The 21494-nt window shown below is 44.3% G+C and overlaps 2 protein-coding genes and 1 pseudogene across 17 annotated transcripts in view; all 3 read right to left on the reverse strand.

Annotated features, from left to right (window-relative positions):
* GPSM2 (G protein signaling modulator 2) overlaps positions 1–11248 on the reverse strand; it is a 36575-nt gene extending 25327 nt beyond the window's left edge. For 5 of the 8 annotated variants that reach the window (XM_036343881.1, XM_036343875.1, XM_036343874.1 and 2 more), the window contains exons 1-2: positions 11109–11248; positions 715–1013 (exon numbers count right to left, since the gene is read on the reverse strand). In XM_036343881.1, the coding sequence (XP_036199774.1) occupies positions 715–770 (56 nt within the window). In that variant the 5' untranslated portion in view covers positions 771–1013; positions 11109–11248. The remainder of the gene's footprint in view (positions 1–714; positions 1014–11108) is intronic. The other 3 variants (XM_036343879.1, XM_036343880.1, XM_036343878.1) reach the window with 3 other exon arrangements.
* Positions 11249–15525: 4277 nt separating this feature from the next.
* Positions 15526–15620, reverse strand: LOC118673857 (annotated as a pseudogene).
* A 1084-nt stretch (positions 15621–16704) lies between these two features.
* The window catches only part of LOC118673282 (oligosaccharyltransferase complex subunit OSTC-like), a 32144-nt gene continuing 27354 nt past the window's right edge, over positions 16705–21494 (reverse strand). For 2 of the 9 annotated variants that reach the window (XM_036343889.1, XM_036343888.1), the window contains 2 exons: positions 21124–21207; positions 16705–21026 (listed from right to left, as the gene is read on the reverse strand). In XM_036343889.1, coding sequence (XP_036199782.1) covers positions 16872–17321 — 450 coding nt within the window. In that variant the 5' untranslated portion in view covers positions 17322–21026; positions 21124–21207 and the 3' untranslated portion in view covers positions 16705–16871. Of the gene's footprint in view, positions 21027–21123; positions 21306–21494 lie in introns of all 9 variants that reach the window. The other 7 variants (XM_036343894.1, XM_036343893.1, XM_036343887.1 and 4 more) reach the window with 7 other exon arrangements.

Here is a 21494-nt window from a genome sequence, read left to right on the forward strand (position 1 = left end):
TATTGGTATCTAATCACCTTACTAAAAATTATGTCTTCCATTCTAATATTTATGTTTGTGTTTATTTTACAGTTTAGTGCAATGACCAGAACTTCCAGAATAAATGTTAAGTAATAATGAAGCAGATATTCTTGCTTTGTTTCCAAATGTACAGAAATGTCATTAATATTTTATCACTAAATATAAACTGGCTATTAGCTTATCATGTTTAGAAAAGTATCCACACATTTCAATGTTAATTCCCATTTTTAAAAAAGCTCATTTAGAACGATCACCATTTAAAATTTAACACAAAATGAGGTCATTCAGCTGACCACGTTACAAAATCCATCTTTTACTGCCAAAGATTTAGAAATATTTTTCAATTTTATATTTGCATCATAGAAAGAGTTATAAAAATATAAAGTATCCCGGGTTTCGGCACCAAAAAAAAATTTTAAAAATAAAATAAAAATATAAAGTAACTATTGATAAACTCTTCCACAGAACAACAGAAAACAAACTATATAGTATATAATTGGTCTCTACACCATTTTCCTATAGAAAGGAAATAAAAGCTTACAACCACCACAACAAAAGAAAACGGTGTTTATAGGAGGTACTAACTATGGCTGGTATATTTTGAATATTTTCAAAGTTAAATCTGAAATGATCAGAGTTAAATACATATTTAAATAAGGATGAAAAACCACCCAGGAAGAAAGCAGCTCTTACCTGTAACGAACATGAAAAGAATGGTCTTCCCTCATGCTCACCAAACTCTCCTCCATCGAGGCATACTACAAGCTGCGCGCAATGGGAAGCTATCTGACTCTGGGCCAATCGTCCTGTGCGAGGTAGGCGTGCTGCACAAAGTGTCCGGTTAGCAGAGGAACGGACTGGCGTTAATGCATGCTAAGCTGCTGCTTCTTCTTTATTAACAGTGAAAGGAGGTCAGTGTCAGGCAGCTTAAGGTTCACTGGGCCCCAAATCCTGGCATCTCTGGCCCTTTCAGCAGCACTTCAGCAACATTTCTGCAAAAGGAATACAAACGCTTTGCTTGAAGTCCTGTTTTCAGAGAGTAACCTGAAGTGATCCCAAGCTGGGCCTAGTCACACAGCACAAGGCGCAGTCGCCCTCTTGGAGAGAGAGAGAGAGAGAGAGAGAGAGAGAGAGAGAGAGAGAGAGAGAGAGAGAGAAGAGAGCCGAGCCTGACTGTTGTTGCCAGGAGCCTCTCAGTAAGGGTGCACATGAGGCTTATTTCAGAGCTACTCTCAAGTTCAATTTTAAACTGGCTTGAAATACAATTTTATGTCCTATTTTCTTTTATAAACAAGTATAGAATATGTATATTATCTAAAAACAAAAGTATGATATTTTAAGCTTTTAAAAACCACTATTAACAAGTAAAATGAAAATTCAATAATTACTAGTATTTGAACAAATTGATTCTAAACTCTGCAAATTTCTTTCTTCAAAGAAGATATTTGTGCTGACATTTAGGCTATACTTGTATTCATTTGCCCTCAAAGTATATTGTATTTGAACTCATTAAGGCCTTTAAAATGTTTTGATTACTATTGAGTAGGTACAAAGAAAGTTAGGAACTATGTGTATGGTAGGATGACCCAATGAACACTTCTATACCACCACCCGGGCCAAGACACAGAACATATCACTGCCTTTGAAGTCTCCTGGCACGTCAACCTAATCCATCATATTTCTTTCCCCTCTCAGGTGGTACTGGCATCAAAACGGACACTGAGAGCAATGGGACAGAACAGAGAGCCCAGAAATAAACCCACGCTATCTGCTCAATTAATCTATGACAAAGGAGGCAAGAATATACAGCGGGGAAAGACAGTCTCTTCAATAAATGGTGCTGGGAAAACCAGACCGATGCAAAAGAATAAAACTGGACCAGCTTCTTACACCATATACAAGAATAAACCCAAAACAGATCAGAGACTTAAATTAAGACTCGCAACCCTGAAACTCCTAGAAGAAAACATAGAGGCAGTAAACTCTGTGACATCATTCTGAGTGATATTTGGGGGGAAATGTCTCCTCGAGCAATGAGGCTGCATCAAAATAAAAGGTCTTACGCAGCAAAGGAAACCATCAACAAAACAAGAGGACAACTTTCTGAAAGGGAGTAGGTATTTGCCAGTGACACATCCAATAAGGGGTTAACATCCAAAAAGATAAGGAACCTCATACAACTTAACCACCAGAAAAACCAAACAACCCGATTTAAAAATGGGCAAAGGAACAGAATAGACATTTCTCCAGAGAGGACACACAGAAGCCAACAGGCATGTGAAAAGATGCTCAACATCACTAATCATCAGAGAGAATTTTTGTTACTGTTAATCCTCATCCAAGGATATTTTTTCCATCGATTTTTAGAGAGTGGAAGGGAGGGGGAAGACAGGCAGAGAGAAACATTGATATGAGGGAGACATATTGATTAGTTGTCTCTCACACACACCCCAATTGAGCTCGGGATCAAGCCTGCAACCGAGGTATGTGCCCTTGACCAGAATCAAACCCAAGACCCTTCAGTCTGCCGGGTGACGCCTCTAACCACTGAGAAAACTGGCTGGGGCAGAGAGATGCAAATTAAAACCGCAATGAGATATCACCTCACACCTGTCAGAATGGCTACCATCAATAAATCAACAAACAGCAAGTGTTGGCGGAGATGTGGAGAAAAGGGAGCCCTCGCACACTGCTGGTGGGAATGCAGACTGATGGAGCCACTATGGAAAACTGTTGATGGGATTGTAAACTGGTGCAGCCATATGGAAAACAGGATGGAGATTCCTAAAATAATTAAAAATAGGGCGGAGCAGGTGGAGGGGTCAATGGGTAAAAAAGGGCATATCTGTAATACTTTCAACAATAAAGATGAATTAAAAAAAAACACTAAAAATAGAACTGCCATATGATCCAACAATTCTACTTCTAGGTATTTAACTGAAGAAATAAAAAACACTAATTTAAAACCCTAACCGGTTTGGCTCAGTGGATAGAGCGTCAGCCTGCAGACTGAAAAAACACTAATTTAAATATATATGTATGTGTGTGTATGTATGTATATGTATGTGTATGTATGTGTGTGTGTGTGTGTGTGTGTATATATATATGTGTGTATATATATATATACCCTTACGTGCCCTGCAGCATCACTAGTAATAGACAAGATATGGAACCTAGATATCCATCAATAAATGAATGGATAAAGAAGATGTGGTATATATCCACAATGGAATATTATTCAGACATTAAAAACAATAAAATGTTGCCATTTGGGACAACAGGGATGGACCTAGAGGGTATTGTGCTAAGTGAAATAAACTAGAGAAAGACAAATACCACATGATCTCACTTATATGTGTAATCTAAAATAAATAAATAAATGAATAAGCAAAACAAAAACAGACTCATAGAGATGATGATGGTGGTGGTTACCAAAGAGGATCGAGTAAGGGGATGGGAATTTTAAATAAAAATAATAAAAATTAAAGGAAAAAAGACTTCATAAAGAACCATTTTAAAAATAAAACAAGCAAGAAGACAAGAATGCTATTCACCATTTTACTGGGACAATTTATAATATGGTTTAATTATACTCAAAAGAAGAGTATCCTCAAAAAAAAAATCACTCTTACATTACAATCTCCATAATTAACAGTTCTTATCTTAAAATTACTCATTGAACAAACAAGCAATTCTTGATTCAATGATTTGTGTTGTAAGAACTCTCTGACCAATTTAGTAACAATGTGTTCATTCATCCTCTGCATTGCATGGAGTTAACAAATCCATGTCATACTTTAACACATACTTTATATCTTAGTGCTACAGCTATTATATCTATCCGTTTACCAGTTTAATACTAATAAAATGTGCAACAGATATTAAATTATGAATGGTTCATTCGGATAAGAAAATGTAATGACACGACCAGGAAATGGAATGGAAATTAGAGTTTTGAAAGAATATTAAGAAACCATCAAGTTTAACCTCCAACCTCTATTAAGATTTAATAACCTGTAATTTGTAAGGAACACATATATCCTTAATAGCATCTCCCAGGTTTTAAAGAACAATGCTCCAAAACCTCGCTGCTAACAAAACGGTTAGCTCAAAGCGTCTTTTTGTCTGACTGTGGAGAAATGAAGAGAAAGCAATAATCTTTTCCATACCCTAGAAACTGACAGAACCATACAGAAACATCAACTAGTGCATAACTCTGACTGCCTCACACGTAATTACCTGACTAGGGAGTCAAAAAGGCGACTCCTGTCCTACAGCCAACTGGACTTCCGGGCACTGTCCAAGGTACACAACCTGCGTAAACAAGTCCTAGGCCTGCTTTACTCCACGACAAGGACATATTTGCAAACTAGGCGATGGGGGAGAAGGGGGTAGCCAGGGGTGAGCAAACTTTTTGACTCGAGGGCCACAATGGGTTCTTAAACTGGACCGGAGGGCCGGAACAAAAGCATGGATGGAGTGTTTGTGTGAACTAATATAAATTCAAAGTAAACATCATTACATAAAAGGGTACGGTTTTTTTTTTTTTTTTTAGTTTTATTCATTTCAAACGGGCCGGATCCAGCCTGCGGGCCATAGTTTGCCGACAGCTGGCCGGTAGATAGTTACATTATGTCTTTTGTAATACTTTCAACTTATCTAAACTACTTCTGATTCAACTCAAGTGCCTGTAACTTTTGTTTAGATTCTTTCACTTAAGTGCATACTTCTAAAAACTGGAAACACCCATCAGACAAAAAAATATAACTGACTTTTCTTGCCTTTAGGTGAGATCATTTAAATTCATTTAAACTTATCCTAATAATTCCTTCTAAGATACAATACTCAAATTCTCCAAATCCCTTTCAGTTGTAATGTTTCAAGTCAGATAAAGGAACTCTTTTTCAATGAGTGTGGCTAAATATTGAGAATCAAGAATATACAGGGTGTCCCCCCCAAAAAATGTATACACACTTTAACAGCTGAGAACTCAAATTATCACTCCTTTTCAGGTTTAACTGATTTGAAATAATAAAGCCAGACTAAGCTTTAAACAAAGGAAATTTATCCTAAAATGCCCCATGGACATTTTTTATGGGGGATACATAAAAAAATAAAGTTTACAGTATAAAACCAGGAACAGTTGATGAATTGAAGAATCAATACTCAATAAAATGATTCTTGATGTTTACAATCCCATTGCTTTGTGTTATCAGCAGTGCCTGGACCAGAACAGCTACCAGTTTAAAAACAGGCATTGACAAAAAAAAAAGTATTTGTTTCAATAGATTCTTTTACATTTTGAAAATGAACTGTATGTTAATAAACACGAATTTTATAATTATTCAAGTGTGTACACATTTTTAGGGACACCCTCTATTTTAAAATGAAGTTCTTCTCTATTAGAATTCAGGGTACAGCTTATAGTAACAAATGCACATCATAGTAAGAATCCTATATAATAAAGAGCTAATATGCAAATAGTTGTCACTCCCTCACACCATCAGGTGGTAATGGCGCAGACACTCAACACTGGGGAGAGAAGAATGGGGACCAGCCAGGCACAATTGAGCTCGTGAGAGAATAATGGGGACCAGCCAGGCTGCAGCCCAAGAGAGGGACAAGTCGCCCGCCCCGCAGTCCTGGGCGCTAGCAGCTGCAGCTGCAGCCCAGGCAAAGCCGCCTGCCCATGGTCACCTGTGGCTGCGGCTGCGGCTGGCCCGGGAAAAGTCGGCCCGGGTCCTGGGTGCCTGCAGCTGGCCAGAAGGAGGGAAACCCACGTCCCAGGTGCCTGAGACTGGCCAGAGGAGGGAATCCTGGGTCCCGGGTACCAGGCAAGGCAGAGGCAGTTAGGGGCGATCAGGCAGGCAGGCAGAGAGGTTGGGGGCAATCAGGCAGGCAGGAGAGCGGTTCGGAGCCAGGGGTCCCAGATCGAAAGAGGCAATCGGACATCCCCTGAGGGGTCCCAGATTGGAAAAGATGCAGGCTGGGTTGAGACCCCGCACTCCGTGCACGAATTTCGTGCACCGGGCTTCTAGTAGGGTAATAAAGTAGGATGCTCAGGCTCTGGCTGGTTTGGCTCAGTGGATAGAGGGTCAGCTTGTGGACTGAAGGGTCCCAGGTTTGATTCTGGTCAGGGGCATATGCTTGGGTTGCGGGCTCGATCCCCAGTAGGGGGCATGCAGGAGGCCGCCAATCAATGATTCCTCCTCCTCATTGATGTTTCTCTCTCCTCTCCCCTCCTCTCTCAATTCAATAAAAATATATTTTAAAATAAATAAATAAGCCCTAACTGGTTTGGCTCAGTGGATAGAGCATCCACCTGCAGACTGAAGGGTCCCAGGTTCGATTCTGGTCAAGGGCATGTACCTTGGTTGCAGGCACATCCCCAGTAGGGGGTGTGCAGGAGGCTGCTGATCTATGTTTCTCTCTCATTGATGTTTCTAACTCTCTATACCTCTCTCTGTAAATAATCAATAAAAATATTTTTTAATAAATAAATAAATAAAATAAAGTAGGATGCCCAAATACCCACTTCTGAATTAACTCAAGTAACTACCCTAGCAGACTGGTTATTTCTGTCAACTTACGTATCTATAAATAGACTTACTTTTAGATGAACTAAAATATGGCCTGTTGCAGAACCCAAATTTCTATTTCTAGTTACATTTTATCTGAAAGATAGAGTGGAAACGAGATGACAAGTATAAGGAACAGCCCGTGCAAAATCCAGAGCAGGAAGGTAAAAGCAGGAAGTTTACACAGAGAAATGTGAGAAGACACAGGAAAAAGCACGGGGTAGTAAGCAAAGTCCAACAAGGAGAAAGTTCAGACGTGGTCTTAGTGTGGAGGCGACAAGAAGCCAGTTAAAGGCAAGAAATATTCTGACATCAGAATATATGACTGAGGTGGGAAATTATGTCGGAAGAAAGTCAGGTCAGGTCCGAGAACGGCTGGTACTTGGTTCTGTCGTCGGCTCAGAGCACCTGGAGAAAAGGGACGCGGTGCCATTGGGATGTGAGAGGCAAAGGCAAGCAGTAGCAGAGAGCTTACAAGATTTCCAATTGTGATCACAGACAATAAGAAGCTAACGGAGTTTATCACTAGTTTAGTTCATCACGAAACCAGTATTACAAGAAATGTTAAAGGAACTTCTTTAAGAATAGATAAGAAATATGAATAAGAAAATATAGGAGCGCAGCCAGCATAGCTTAGTGGTTGAGTGTCATCCTGTGAACTTGGAGGCCGAGGTTCGATTCCCAGCCAGGGCACATGCTGGGGTTGTGGGCTCCATCCCCAGTGGAGGGCGTGCAGGAGGCAGCCAATAAATGATTCTCTCTCATCATTGGTATTTCTCTCTCTCTTCCTTTTTGAAATCAATAAAAATATATTTTAAAACATATATAGGAAAGAAGAAAATTCTCACAGACAAAGGCAAACACTTAGTAAAAGCAGTGGATCAACCAATTCTAAAGCTAGAACAGAGGGTTATAGGTCAACACTCAACCACTGAGCCACGCAGGCTGGGCAGGAAAGAGATTTCTAGTTAATTATTATAAACCCAAAAGTCTATGGATACATAGAAGTATTATAATATCAAGGTTATAAAAGACGCAAAGACAACTTTAACAAAAGACACTCTAAGCTTTCATCAATGCCAATTACATGTCCAGTGCTTCCCAAGTGGCTTCTGAGGTTACAGGGGATCACAAGAAAATGTCTGCAATCCACAAACATTGGCCATTCACACTAAGCCCAACTTCTAAAAAAACAACAACAAACACACACAAAAAAAACCCTACCCTTTTTGATCTGTATGTACTGTATGTAATTGTTTGTTTATAAATATAAATTTATTTTGTTTTTATCTTTTTAGGGCCCACACAAATTACCAGACAAACATGAGGCAATTAATAGAAGTTCAAAGAAGTAAAATTTTAAAAAGTCTTATGAAGACATGACCGAACCAGAAAAAGAGAAACACTTATTAGTAAACAATGGGGAGGACACAACTTTAGAAAAATTGGTTATCAAGTCACCAGAGCATGTGGCCCACGGCCACTTACTACTACCCATGCTGGTCAGCCATCAGCTTAAATCAATTATTAAATGCATATGTGAACAACTCAACAGTGAAGTAGAAAAGTGGTCCTTTCAACTGAGCATTGTTCTTAAGTTAATAAGTGACAATAAATCAGTTCTCTTAACAGGACGTGAACAAAGCAAAACTGCTTTCAAATACATTTTTAAGCAGAAATAAATCCCAAGTGCTTAAATGGGATCCCTAAAGAGTTTGAATTTAGAATTTTTCACAGGAAAATATAACTCTCTTCTCCTCCCAAAAGTTATACCTTTCTCTGCAAAAATGATTCTATTCAACTCAGTAATATCATGAGGTGATATGGGAAGACTAATTCTGAGTAAAAAAGGACTAAGGAACGCTTTTTGGAAGAAATAAAATCTGTACTGCACCTTGAAGGAGGACAGGCCTTATTAGGAAAATAGAGGAAATGGCTCCAAAAAAGCCAGGAGGAGGGAACACAGAATGTGTCCCAGGACAAGCCCTTTGGGTTAGGCACAGGGCAAGAGAAGTCAGAGAAGGTACCAAATTATGAGGGACTCTGACTATGTCTGTGGCTGACACACATGTTTGGCCTTGCATTTACATAATGGGGAACCTTATCATTTTTTCAGCAAAGGAATAGCAAAGCTGGATTTGTGTGAGGACGATAACCTGGCAGCAACATACAGGGCAGGGCAGGGAGAAAGGCAAAGACATTGCAAAGCCCTAGCCGGTTTGGCTCAGTGGGTAGAGCATCAGCCTGCAGACTGATGCCTGGGTTTGCTGGCTCGATCCCCAGTAGGGGGCGTGCAGGAGGCAGCCGATCAATGATTCTCTCTCATCATTGATGTTTATATATCTCTCCCTCTCCCTTCTTCCCTGAAATCAATAAAAACAAAAAATAATTAAAAAGACACTGCAAAAACTCCAGAAGCAAAATCTTTACACATAATTGATATCCCACAAACTTTTTTTTTCACTTCTTGCCTGGGAAGAACTATAAAGCAGCAAAGAATCCTATAATATTGAGAAAACAATACTTTAACATATTTCGTCTCCACAGTAAAGAGTGCATTCATATTCATGTAAATAACTCAGGAAAAACTTATATTTTTTTTACTCTTTTTATAAAGATGATTAAGTGCTCGCTTTGGCAGCACATACATAAAAATGATTAAAAGGGATACTGAAAATTTTATGTGGTGTATAAGGTATTGAAAAAAAAAAGAAAGCAGTTCTAAAAAAAAAAAAAGGATAGAAGATGTCTGCCCCGTTCACAACAAAGCACAGCACTTGCAGGCATCAAACGGGACTCTGTCCCTCAGATGGAATCCAGAGACAATGCAGCCTGTGCGGGGCCAGGCCTGGTCCGATCCCAGCAGTGACTTAGTCGTCTCAAGGCCTTAAGCTGGTTGGACCCTCAAAGGAGGTTTGGGCATAATGATACTCAGGCAACATGTGTTGTGATGAGACAGGATATGTTAAGCACCTAACCCAGGGCCTGGCTCTGGTACTTAATAAAAGTACTCGATCGAGTACAGTAGCAATAATCGGAATAGTTACTGTTACTTACTATTAATGTTATTTAAAAAGGACACGGCCATTAAACTAGGTTTAGAATAGTCTAAATCTGTGGCAGGTTTTCGATTTTGAAATTCCTGAGAATTACAAAATTTCATCTTTTCAGTAAATCTTAGAAATGCTTTATGTTTAAGAACAAGGCCATTGTAAAAAAGCTATATCCTATCTTTGCTGCCATTAGCCTGGTACCAAGTCTGAGATTTATGTAACAATATAACATGTGCAGCACCGAATGCTGATTAAATAACAGAAGAAAACACAACCGCAGGTCTGGCCGAAGAGGGCTTGGAGCGGTTCTCAACCTGTGGGTCGCGACCCCTTTGGCGGTGGAACGACCCTTTCACAGGGGTCGCCTAAGACCGTCCTGCATATCAGATATTGACATGACGATTCATAACAGTAGCAACATGACAGTTATGAAGTAGCAACGAAAATAATTTTATGGTCGGGTCACAACAAGAGGAACTGTATTTAAAGGGCCAGAAGGTTGAGAACCGCTGAAGGGGGAACCGCCACGACCACAGTGTCCCAGGACTTGCACTTGGATCCGCTCCCGTCCGCGTGTGAACGGCCGGAGAGCTCGCCGGGGCCCGGGGAGGGTGTGGAGGCGCAGGTGGGACTCGGGTCCCCACTCCCCGGCCCCCACTCCACACACGGGCCACCAGCAGCGACCTTCCCCGCGTGTTGCCGACTCGACTCTGAACCATCAACCCACGCTGCTTCCCGCAGAGGGACAAGCAGGCCTGGGCGTCAGCATCGGGGGCAGCGCCCCGGCGGTTACCGGCCTAACCCTTCCTCTCGGCGGCCGCTTGCGCTCGGCTCGGGGCGAGCTGACCCCCACTCCCGGCGTCTCCTCCAGCCCGGGGCCCCCTCCGCCTGCCTCTCCGCGGGGGAAATTACGCACCGAGGCAGCACGTCTGTCCTCACGCGTTTTCTCCCGCTGATTTCAAACGACCCTGGTCAGACGGATCGAACAAGAAAACGCGGCTGCACCTGTGGCCGCGCCAGGACAGCCCGCGCTGACCGACACTCCGCAGCGATTACCATCGCCAAGGCGGATCGACAGGTGGCGTCGATGAAGGGGGACGCAGGTGTCTGACAACCCACCCGCCGGCGGAGCCCCCGCCCGGCTACAGGTGAAGGCAACCGGCCGCGGTGCGATTCCCGGGGCTCACACTCGGACTAGACGAGAACGCACTGCACCCCGTTCCACTTTTTATCTTAAAACATCGGCGAGCGCAACTGTCACGCTTTACTCGCACTTTAAAGTCTCCAAGACCGCAGCGGGCTGTCGTCCCGGGGTCCCCGCGGTCCGCCCCGAACAAAGGCGGTCGTCCCGACCCGGACCCGGACCCCGGGCCCCGGACCCAGAACCCGCCGCCCGCACCCACACCCCGGGCCACCTCCCTCCGCGGGGCGCCCTCAGACGCCCCTCGCCACTCACCTCCCGCGGGCCGGCGAGTCGGGAGAGCGCGGAGAACGCGGCGCTGCAACAGCGGACGCCTCGGGCGACTGACGGGTGGCGTCCCCTCCCCCGGGCCGGTCGCCGCGCCGCGGGAACCAGGCCAGACAAGGGCAGCTCCGCCGGCCGGCGCGCGCCCCCCGCCCCGGGCCCCGCCCCCGGCCGGTCACGTGAGCCAGAGCTCCCAGGGCTCCCCTCGCCGCCCGCTGGTCTCACGCCGCCTGGGGGTCTCGCAGCGCCGCCCGCCCCTCCCGCTCCCTCTGCGCCTGCGCCGAGCGCCGAGCGCCAGGCGCTCCCATTCAAACCGACAACGCCCCGCGTCTTTCGGACCAGCCAATGGCAGGCCGGGGGCGGGCGGGGGCGTGGCTGGCGTGTCGGAGCCGAACTGGGGAGAGAAGAGGGGACAGGAGAGGAGGAGAGGGGAAACGGGGGAGTGGGCCCTTCCCGCTCCGGGACCTGTCCGCGGCCACAGGCCAAGTTGCTTTCCTGTTTCTTCTTCCAACACGGATGGGTGGGCGGAGCGGCAAGCATCGCCCAGGAAGCGCTCAGAGCGGGTCGGACCAGACCCCTAAACGATGGGAGCCCCACGCCAGTGCCCCCGGCCCCAGGCTCGCCCAGGCCCGAGGGCGAGCACCCGGCGGGCTCCGCGGGTTAAGACAGGGGCTCGGTGCGGGGACGGGGCCGTGGGGGGACCAGGCGGCTCAGTGCTGGGGGCGCTCCGGGTCCTGAACAAGCAAACTCCGCGGCTCCCGGGACCCCGGCGGCAGCTGTCCTGGGTTACAGGCCGCCACGCTCCAAATACGCCGGGACGGAGAGCTTCCTCCCATGCACTTCCTCTCCAGAGCAAGTTATTTTTTTTAATAAAGGTCTGTTTGTTCTCCTTCATAAAAATACCAAGACTTACAGTTTCTCCGGCCAAAGAATCTATTTCTCATACATTTCTCCACCGAAATGACATTTAAATGTTCCTACTGCTTAAGGATCTGTTAAAGAAACCCGTTTCAGTGTCTCTTTGAATATGGTCAGAACCACCGATCCAAACACCATTTCTCTTTTTAGGAACGCCTGATGGCAAATAGGTTAAAACAGCAGCTTTGGCATCAAGCTACCATTTACTGGCTGGCTGACCATGAACAAGTCGTCACCTTTCCTCTTTAGCCTCAACTGCAAAACACAAATAATAAATCTTCTTTCCGTGGGGTGGCTGCTCAATAAAGGGTACCTATTATTATTATCAACAACTACTTAAATATCAGGCACAGAATGAGCTGACTGCGCTGTCTCAAAGGCAGATAAGATTCCTTCTTACTCATAAGTTCTTCTCTGCCTGCTGATCCGAAAGCCACGAAGGAAGTGCTATCAGGTTGAGCATGTCCCAGTAAACCATGACTCGCGAATGCATGTGGCTTTCTATCACTCATATTAGTTATCTCCATCTCAAGTTGAATTATCTTTTAAGTGATGTCTTTAAAGGTGCAAATCAGATCATGTCAATCTCCTACTTGAAAAACTGTAGCGGCCTCACCTTTGGTTTAAAATAAAATCGCAGTTCCCTCCCATGGCCCGCAGGGCACTCTGTCCCCTGGTCCTGGTCACCTCTGTGCTCCTGCATGTCCCTGTCCCCTCCACACACAGGAGGTCGCAGGCCCTAACAGACCGAGCCTCAGGGTTCTTTCTCTCAGGGCCTCCTCCCTGGCAGCTCCCTCTGCCTAGATATTTCCCCCCGGCCTCTCTCAATGGCTGGCTTCTTTTCAGCCCTCAACTTTCAGCTTATTCATTACAATATCCAGCAAGTATTTAGAGTCGGCTACGTGTCAGGAACTGTTCTGGGTGCTGGGAACACAGCAATGAGCCAGACAGAGCCCAGCCCCTGCTCTTCTGGAGTTCAAGAAAAATAACAAGAAAGATATCTGGTTGTGAGAGGTATCACGAGGAGAAGTGAAGGTAGGGTGATGTGAAGGTGGGTGACTGAGGGTCAAGGTAGGAGAGACCACTCTGAGAGGATGGGGTTCACACTGAGATTTGAAGTATAAGAAGGAGCCAACTTCCAAGCAAAGCTCAGGGGAGAGCACATTAGGCAAAGGGCATGACTAATGCAAAGTCCTGTGAGGACACGCTCAGTGGGGCTGAGAACCTGGCCTTAAGTGAAGTGAGGGAGAGGAGAGGATTCGCGGTAAGGTCACCCCAAATCCCCAGGCCTTCGCAAGCCAGGGTTACGTGTTTGGGCTTTCTTTTCTAAATGTTCTAGTTGCCAATGGAAGATTTTAAGCGTGGGAATATCTTCATTTGTGTATATTTTTAAAAGCACACTCTGAAACAAATTCGGAATTTGAGACAGAATACGTGACAACTAGCCCAGACTCACTCTTCGTAAACATTATTGTCATGAAAAGAAACAAACCAAAAAAGATGAATCTTGATGGAGTCCTGAGTCAGAGAGAGAGAGGGAGAGAGAGAGGAGGGGAACCATAAAAGTCATTTTAAGAAACACTTGGGGAAGTTTAAATATAGACTGTATATTAGATGAGATTATGAAATCAGTTAGTTTTTTTTTTTACTAACACGGAATTATGTTTCGATGGGAGAATGTCTTTATTTTTAGGAAAGGCAAGCTGAACATATAAAAATGTTTAAATATTTCAGAAAGCACCATGAATTCTGCAACTTACATTCAAACGGTTCAGCAAGAGAGAGAGAAATACTTAATAATTGAGTCTAGCTGAAGATGTATGCGGATATAGAAAGTATATACTGCCCGGTGGAACAACAGTCAGGCTGACAGGTGACTTTGCAACTGCGAAATGTAAACCAGAGGAGAATATCTTTTTTAAAAAATATGTATTTTATTAAATTTTTACAGAGAGGAAAGGAGAGGGATAGAGAGTTAGAAACATCGATGAGAGAGAAACATCGATCAGCTGCCTCCTGCACACTCCCTACTGGGGATGTGCCCACAACCAAGGTACATGCCCTTGACTGGAATTGAACCTGGGACCCTTGAGTCCACAGGCCGACACTCTATCCTCCGAGCCAAACCGGCTAGGGCGAGAATATCTTTGATATATCATAGAAAATGACTGTCAGCATTGGATTATTTAACCAGTGGAAATATATTTCAAAAACAAGAGTGACATATAGCCGAACCGGTTTGGCTCAATGGATAGAGCGTCAGCCTACGGACTGAAGGGTCCCAGGTTCGATTCCGGTCAAGGGCATGTAACTTGGTTGCGGGCACATCCCCCGTAGGGGGCGTGCAGGAGGCAGCTGATCGATTTCTCTCATTGATGTTTCTAACTCTCTATCCCTCTCCCTTCTTCTCTGTAAAAAATCAATAAAATATATTAAAAAAAAAAAGAGTGACATATAAGCATAACCAATGGACATAAGACACTGGGGGGTAGGGGAGGCCGGGGGATTGTTAAGGGCGGGGAAAAAAGGAGAAATGTGTAATACTCTTTGTAATACTTTAAGCAATAAAACAATAAAAAAAAAGAGTGAAAGAAAAGCATTTTCAGGTCAACAAAAACTGTCTTAGGGAAATGATTAATTACAGTACAGCTATGCAGTGGATATAACTATGAAAACATGTACTTATTTCAAAGTTATTAATAACATGGGAAATGCTCTTGATATTACATTTTTTGAAAGCATGTTGCAAAACTATATGTTACAAGCCCAGCTATGCAAAACGTTTAATAAACACTAGAAAGAATTCTACTGAAGCATTCTGATGCTACACTTTTCTCTATTTTTCACATCTTCTACAATAAGCAGAAAAACATAAAGCAGTAACAAAGTTTAAAAACTAAGAAAAAAATGACCGTGGGTTTGTATATTCCCCGTAAGTGTGCCTCTGTCACTTCCTGGTGGTGGCTGTCTAGACAAACGACTTAGCTAGGAAACAGGACTAAGTGCTTGGGGTGAGGGGATAACAGAGAGGGTAGGGGCCTGGCAGGTGAGGGACTCTGTCCTACGCTGGGTGACTAACATCCCCGACTGAGAAGGTTCCAGGATGCGGACGCCCCACCTTCAATCCGGGACGGAGTTGGTAAAGGCAGGCGAGCATGGCAACCCTTTAGGGCCTGTGGAACAAAGAAGGAGGTTTAAGAAGCTGATGAAAAACAGAAGCAAGTGGTTCAGGGCTTGGGCCGGGAAACGGCCCGTGTTCTCCTGCAGGCGGACACTATCACTGCTGTCAGCAGGTCTGGGGGCTGCCTGGTACCAGCAGTCAAGGGCTTCCCACTCACGTGGGGTCACGTGGAAAAGAAGTTGCACAACGAGACCTGTTCCTACCCCGTCATTCCAAACATCACTTAGTAGGGCGGGTTGCTTGGAAAGGAAGTGAGGCGCTCATGACTCCCCCACGTGTCTCACTTCTAAGAGTCTGCGTGCCTTTAGGACAGGATGCGTCCGGGATGTCCTCCTCTGAAGATAATATTAAACTGATAAGAACAGATACTACACTTGATCTTAGCCAAAAGGCCGAGAAGCGATTGAAGATAATAAATACCCACTGCTTTATGATGCTGTTGTCAGTCTTAATTATGGGATTGCAAATGTGCCCAGAGGTACCTTTTGACAGGCAGATCACACACATCAAAATTGTATCATCTAGAATTCTTTCTGCCTTAGTGGTAGGCTCCACCTCAGATGGATGTCACTGACCCTTCCCAAAATATTTTTCTTTCATCAGCAGGACTTGGGTAGGACCCCAACCTCAGAGGCATAAAGAACAAAGCAAGTGCTTTAGAGGCGCCTCACCTCCCGGTTAGCTCAGGGGGTAGCTCAGGTTCCTTCCAAGAAGCCTGTGCAGCCCTCCCCCAGGCACTTGCTCGCACGCCCGGGGTGGGGTGAGGGGGAGCTGCAGAGAACAGTGGAGCTTTTAGGAATACTGAGTCACGCGACCATGTCAGGGTCCATAAATTCACTTCATTGCTTCTACTCACCACGCTTTCCAACTGGCCACCCCCTGACCACAGGCATTCCTTAAGGCATCCCCTAGATTGTTTCTTCCTAATGCAAGGATAGACTTTTTTCAAAATCATCTTGAGGAGCATAGATCAGGCATCTATAATATGTTTGACGTTTTATTCCTTATATTTTTCTTATTTTATAATTTTAAGTCAATGCTCTTCCTTTCGCCTGGGGGTGAAAGGCAGGGGAGAGAAGGGTAAATCTTTTTTTTTTTTTTTAATTAGAAAAATTCTTTATCCCTGATCCTTTCATACACCTTATTGTTCAGGAAACAGTCTTACATACACATCTGAAATAATGTGCTAGTACACACACTGTTTAAAGGCAAAGCACCACAGGTAAAACTGCTCAGCTGTTCAGAGTTCCCAGCTTATGGGATCTTGCTTCCTGATTTTACATTCATTTCTGAGTCAGAAATGTCATCTCCAAAATAATGTTAAGATGGTTGTAAAAAATAATTACTCTATTCAATATTACAGGTGTAGAAATGGAGTACATTTTCTTTAAATTAAAAACCGAGAAGAAAATGCCACTTAACATGGGTATGTCAGTGTAGGTCAGCAGGAAAAAACACTGTATAAGCTAGTCTCTTTGATACCAAGAAGATATTCTAGTCCGAGCTTTAATATGTTTCCATGTTTCCTACTAGATGCTTCTTTTCTGCTGCTTTTCATTCTTTTCCATATTTCATAGCAGAGGCTTGGTACCACCTTCAAAACTTCATTAACAGGAACAAATCCAGTATCCACAGATTTCTTCTCAAAAGGCACGCTAACCCATCAGATAGCCCGGCAGTTTCATTCTCATGAATACTCTGGCCATGAAAAAACTCAATAGGACACAGACGAATCCAATGAATAGAAGAAGAAATCTGTTGAGTTTTGGAATGTTTGGAGCATTGGATCGGTCTAGGATTATGAAACCTAAAGCTCCCATTGTAAACAGGAAGCTGGATGCAAGTCCTTCCATAATATATTGTCCATTTACTCTGTATGCCAAGAAGGCTACTGGTCTTTGATGCCCGTGTTCATCAGTCATAGAGCAAACACTTGGAGGTTCAACAATAACATCATAAATTATTCCTCCGGTGATGAGGAAGTAAGACACCACCACCAGAGCGTACACCATCATGGCCGAGGGCACGTGCACCCAGGGCGGCTTCTTCAGCTTCAGGTTGGGGCACTCCAGCACCAAGAATGGGACTCGGTACAAACTCTCCATGCTGGCGGTCGAGAGAGCCGCTCTCCTCTGCAGCCCCGCACGCCACCCGGAAATCAGAAGGGTAAGTCTTTAGGTAAAGGAGAAAGAACGTTCCTAAAATATTCTGCTCCTCTTCGCTCTAGGCAGTGGTTGCCAAACTTAAGCTAGAAAGTTAGGGAAGGGACAAAGTCCTTTTAAAAATTATACTTCTGGAGGACGGGAGGGGGTGGGGAAAAAAAAAAGAAAAAAAATTATATTTCTTTAAAGCAGTGTTTTAAAATGTGTCATTAGAATTATTCTTAGAAAATCAATGGGCAATTTTTATAACATTGATTTTTATTTGAAAGATATGTAAAAAGTGTTTACATTAAAAATGAAAGAAAGAAAAGAAAATCAATTGGCAAGAGTTTTCTAAATGTTCCCAAAGCACAGTAAGGGCCCATGGCTTCCATACAAATGAGACAATCACTTAGATTTATGATGACTATGTGGTTAAGTCAGTGGGAAAATTGGCCAAAAAGACAGCGCTGACCCTCAAAGGGCAAGAAAAACAAGCGAAGGCTGCTGGTCACACACCACCAAGAAGCTTCTCCAAATACTGGTTTGCTCACAGTTTCAAAGATTCTTCTGTTCTGACTTGTAAAATGGTTTGGGGATAAACAATTTGTAACAGCTGGTCACCAACTCACACACACTCCCAGAAGGCCCACCTCAGTGAGACAGACGATAAATAATAGATCCTCGGCCCTCGGCTTTCGGCTCTCGGGGGAGCACAGGCTCCATGTGCCGCCCATCACGGTGTCTCCCTTCTGCCGCTCAACAGTCACAGGCTGACGCCACCCTGACTGGCATGTGGTTCCGGTCACAGCCCTGCCGGGGTGGGCGCCCCGTATTTCTGAGATAGAGTTCGCTGATAGGATTATGGGAGCGTCACCAAATGCAGTCACTGCGCAGGGAGCCCGTGTCACGTTACTTTTGAAAACATGTTCATCTAGAAACACCATCCACTGGACACAAAACCCACCCACACCTGGCCTCCGGGTGTGGCCTCGCGCACACGATCCGGAGACATCTCCTGTTTGCTTTCATGGGTAAACAGAAATCTTGAGCTAGGAATAGAGGGGGAGGATCTGAAAATGAAAACAGTCCAACTAAGTGTTTTTGATGCTCTTAAAAGATAAATGACATGCAGATCCCATCAGCAGTCCCCTAAGTATCCCCACAGCCGATTTCTTGCAGTTGAAGGAAGGCAGGAGCAGCAGACGCGCTGGACTCTGCAGTAGTTTTTGTGCTCTTGCTCCACTGCCGACCACCTCCCGCTACTGAAAAAAAGGAAGATGGTTTTGAGTTGAAGGACTGCTCCTCTGTGTTGCAAGGCCCTGCGACTGGTTCCCTCTGGGCGACCTGAGCCCCTGGGAGGTGAGTTCTGTGGCTGCTGCCATTGGCCTGCCATCTGTGTTGACTGAGGGGGGTGCCGGATGTCAGGTTGGGAGCAGGTTGCTGTATGCAGGACAAGCGTCCTGGGTCACACACTTAAAGCTCCTGGCTGTCGTCTGTTCACGCCCTTCGTGGCCCACGCACACAGGAGGAAGAAGAATTTGGATTGTTGGTGCAGTGCCTCCAGTCAGCTCCAGCTTTCATTGTAGTCAGCGGGTTGGCGTTAGAAGAGGGGGATCAGGACTAAGAGTGTTAGGTGGCTGGTACTTGGATGCGGGGAGGCAGGGAAGGGCGGGAGGGTACAATGCCTGCTTTCTCCTTTGGGTCATGGACAGCCTGTCTGGAGGCTGGCAGCACAGAGCAGAGGGTACTGGGGATGAGAGGAAGAGACTGTCACTGGCCCACGGCCCCCTGGTTTTCCTTTGAAGATGGAAACAGGTTCCAATATAGAACATTTGTATTGGGCTTAGTGACTAGAACAGACATCACCTACCAGCCAGAGACAATGATTCACTGACCATCTTTGGCCTCTAAGCACTAAGGATTTTTGGGATTTCCATCTATAGACATTCTCAATCGATTCCATCAGATTCCCAGTCATTGCAGCCACGGTTACCTTCTCTTAAACTGGCAGATGAGTCAGCACTTGGGCACCAAATTCAGACTCATAATCAAGCGAACCACGCAGGGCACAGTGGTCAGTGTGGTGAGCACCTGCGTTCATTCCTGGCCGGGCCCAGCTGCAGCATCTCCCAGGGCTGGGCCACTGGGCGAGCCGGCCTGTGTGCTCAGTGGTCACGCTCAGGGGGGTCTGTGAGCTACTGCTGAGCACATAATGGTCAGTCGCTGCATAAGCAGTCACGGCCCCAGATGTGTCCACCTGAACTCAGAAAGTAAATTGGGTTCTGTTGGATTCTGACCAGAACCTCTTTGAATGAACGTTGGCAGTCCAAGACAGAGCCTGGTAGCTTCGTGGGAAGATGTTCCAGTTCTTTCCAGCTACCTGTAAGGGGCCATTACAAGGCTAAGAATGTAGACTGTCCTTTACCAGGAAAAAACTTTTGATATTTTGCATGCAAACAAAAAGAAAATAACAATAATAACAAGCTGTTTTCCTGTATGCAATGGGAGAGCACCTTCGTGGTCTCTTTTTCTTAAGAATTCTAACAAAAGTTAAATGCTATCAGTTTCAAAGGAATAATATTTTAGGAACCAGAATCTGGTTAGAAGGGCTTGGAGCTCTGCCATTAGCACCTCAAGATACAAAGACGCATGAGGATGCGCTTGGGTCTGTAGCTTGCCTGTGTCATTAAAAGTCCTGAAAAACTAGAATTCGTCTTTCGCTCTTCTCTGTAGGCATTTAAAATACTCTTTCCCCCCTCAAAACAATTTTTAAAAACTGAAATATATTTGACATATAACATTGTATAATTTTAAAGTTAATACATTCATATATTGCGATATGATTGCCACCCTAGTCATAATTAGCACTTCTATCAAGTTACATAATTATTCTTTTTGGTGAGTGGAATAATTAAGTTCTAGTCTCTTACAAAGCTTGAATACATAATTGCTGTTGATATTCACTACACTGTGCATTAGATCTCTAGGGCTTATGTCGTTAAACTGGTAACTACTTGTTGTAAGTTTGTGCCCGTAAATCTCATCTACTCTATCCCTCCTTCGCCCCCTGCCCCCAGCCCCTGGTACCCACCATTTTACTCTGTTTTTACGAGTTTGGCTTTTTTAGATTCCACACAAAAGTGACATCAGACAGCCTTTGTCTTTCTCTGACTTATTTCACTTAGCATGATGTGTTCAAGGTCTACCCATGTAGTCGCAAATGCCAGATGTCCTCCTTTCTCATGTCTTAATAATACTTCATTGTAATATGTTACATCTTTTTAATCCATTCATCCATCTTTGGGGCACCTTGGTTATTGTGAATAATGTGAGTAAACATGGGTGTGCAGGTATCTCTGTGAGATCCTGATTCCATTTCCTTTGGGAATATACCCAGAAGTGGCATTGCTGGATTACATGGTAGACACATTTTTAATGTTTTGAGGAACCTCCTTACTGTTTTCCATAGCGGCTGAACCAATTTGCATTCCCACCAACCGCGCACAAAGGTCCCTTTTCTCCACATTCGCCAGCGCTTGTTATCTCTTCTCCATGACATCCATCCCACAGGTGTGAGGCCATATCTCAACGTGGTTTTGATTTGCAATTCCCTGGTGATTAGAGATGTTCAGCATCTTTTTATGCACCTGTTGGCCATTTGGATGTCTTAGACAATGAATTCACATTAGTTAGTGATAGTTTCCACCATCAAACAATATAGTCATTTACAAGTAGATTTTAAAAATAGTTCCAAGGCTCTTACCAAGACCATGTCTCCTGCATGCCACTTCTTCCTTTGTCCTTTATTCCCATGGGTGAAGAGTACCTGCCTTCTGCCCTGGGCATCCTTTCAAAACCAGGACAGGGAAGGTGGGAGGTCGTATGTTAGCCGAGCAAACAACGTTTAATGTTATACAACTGAGAGGCCCGTCAGTGATGTGTGGACTAAGACAGATTGATAAATATGTGGTCATTAACCAGATTTAATGAATACAATTTTTCCCACTCCCCTTTTTCTCCTGTGTATGACCATTGGTTGTGTTAATGTAGCATTCAGAATGGTTTAGCGCCTGCTGAGCTTTCTGCCTTCACGATTATCACTGAGTTGTTCTAAGTGAGAAGCACCCACTCTGT

Source organism: Myotis myotis, unplaced genomic scaffold, assembly GCF_014108235.1.
Source record: "Myotis myotis isolate mMyoMyo1 unplaced genomic scaffold, mMyoMyo1.p scaffold_m19_p_18, whole genome shotgun sequence".
Lineage (NCBI taxonomy): Eukaryota > Metazoa > Chordata > Mammalia > Chiroptera > Vespertilionidae > Myotis > Myotis myotis.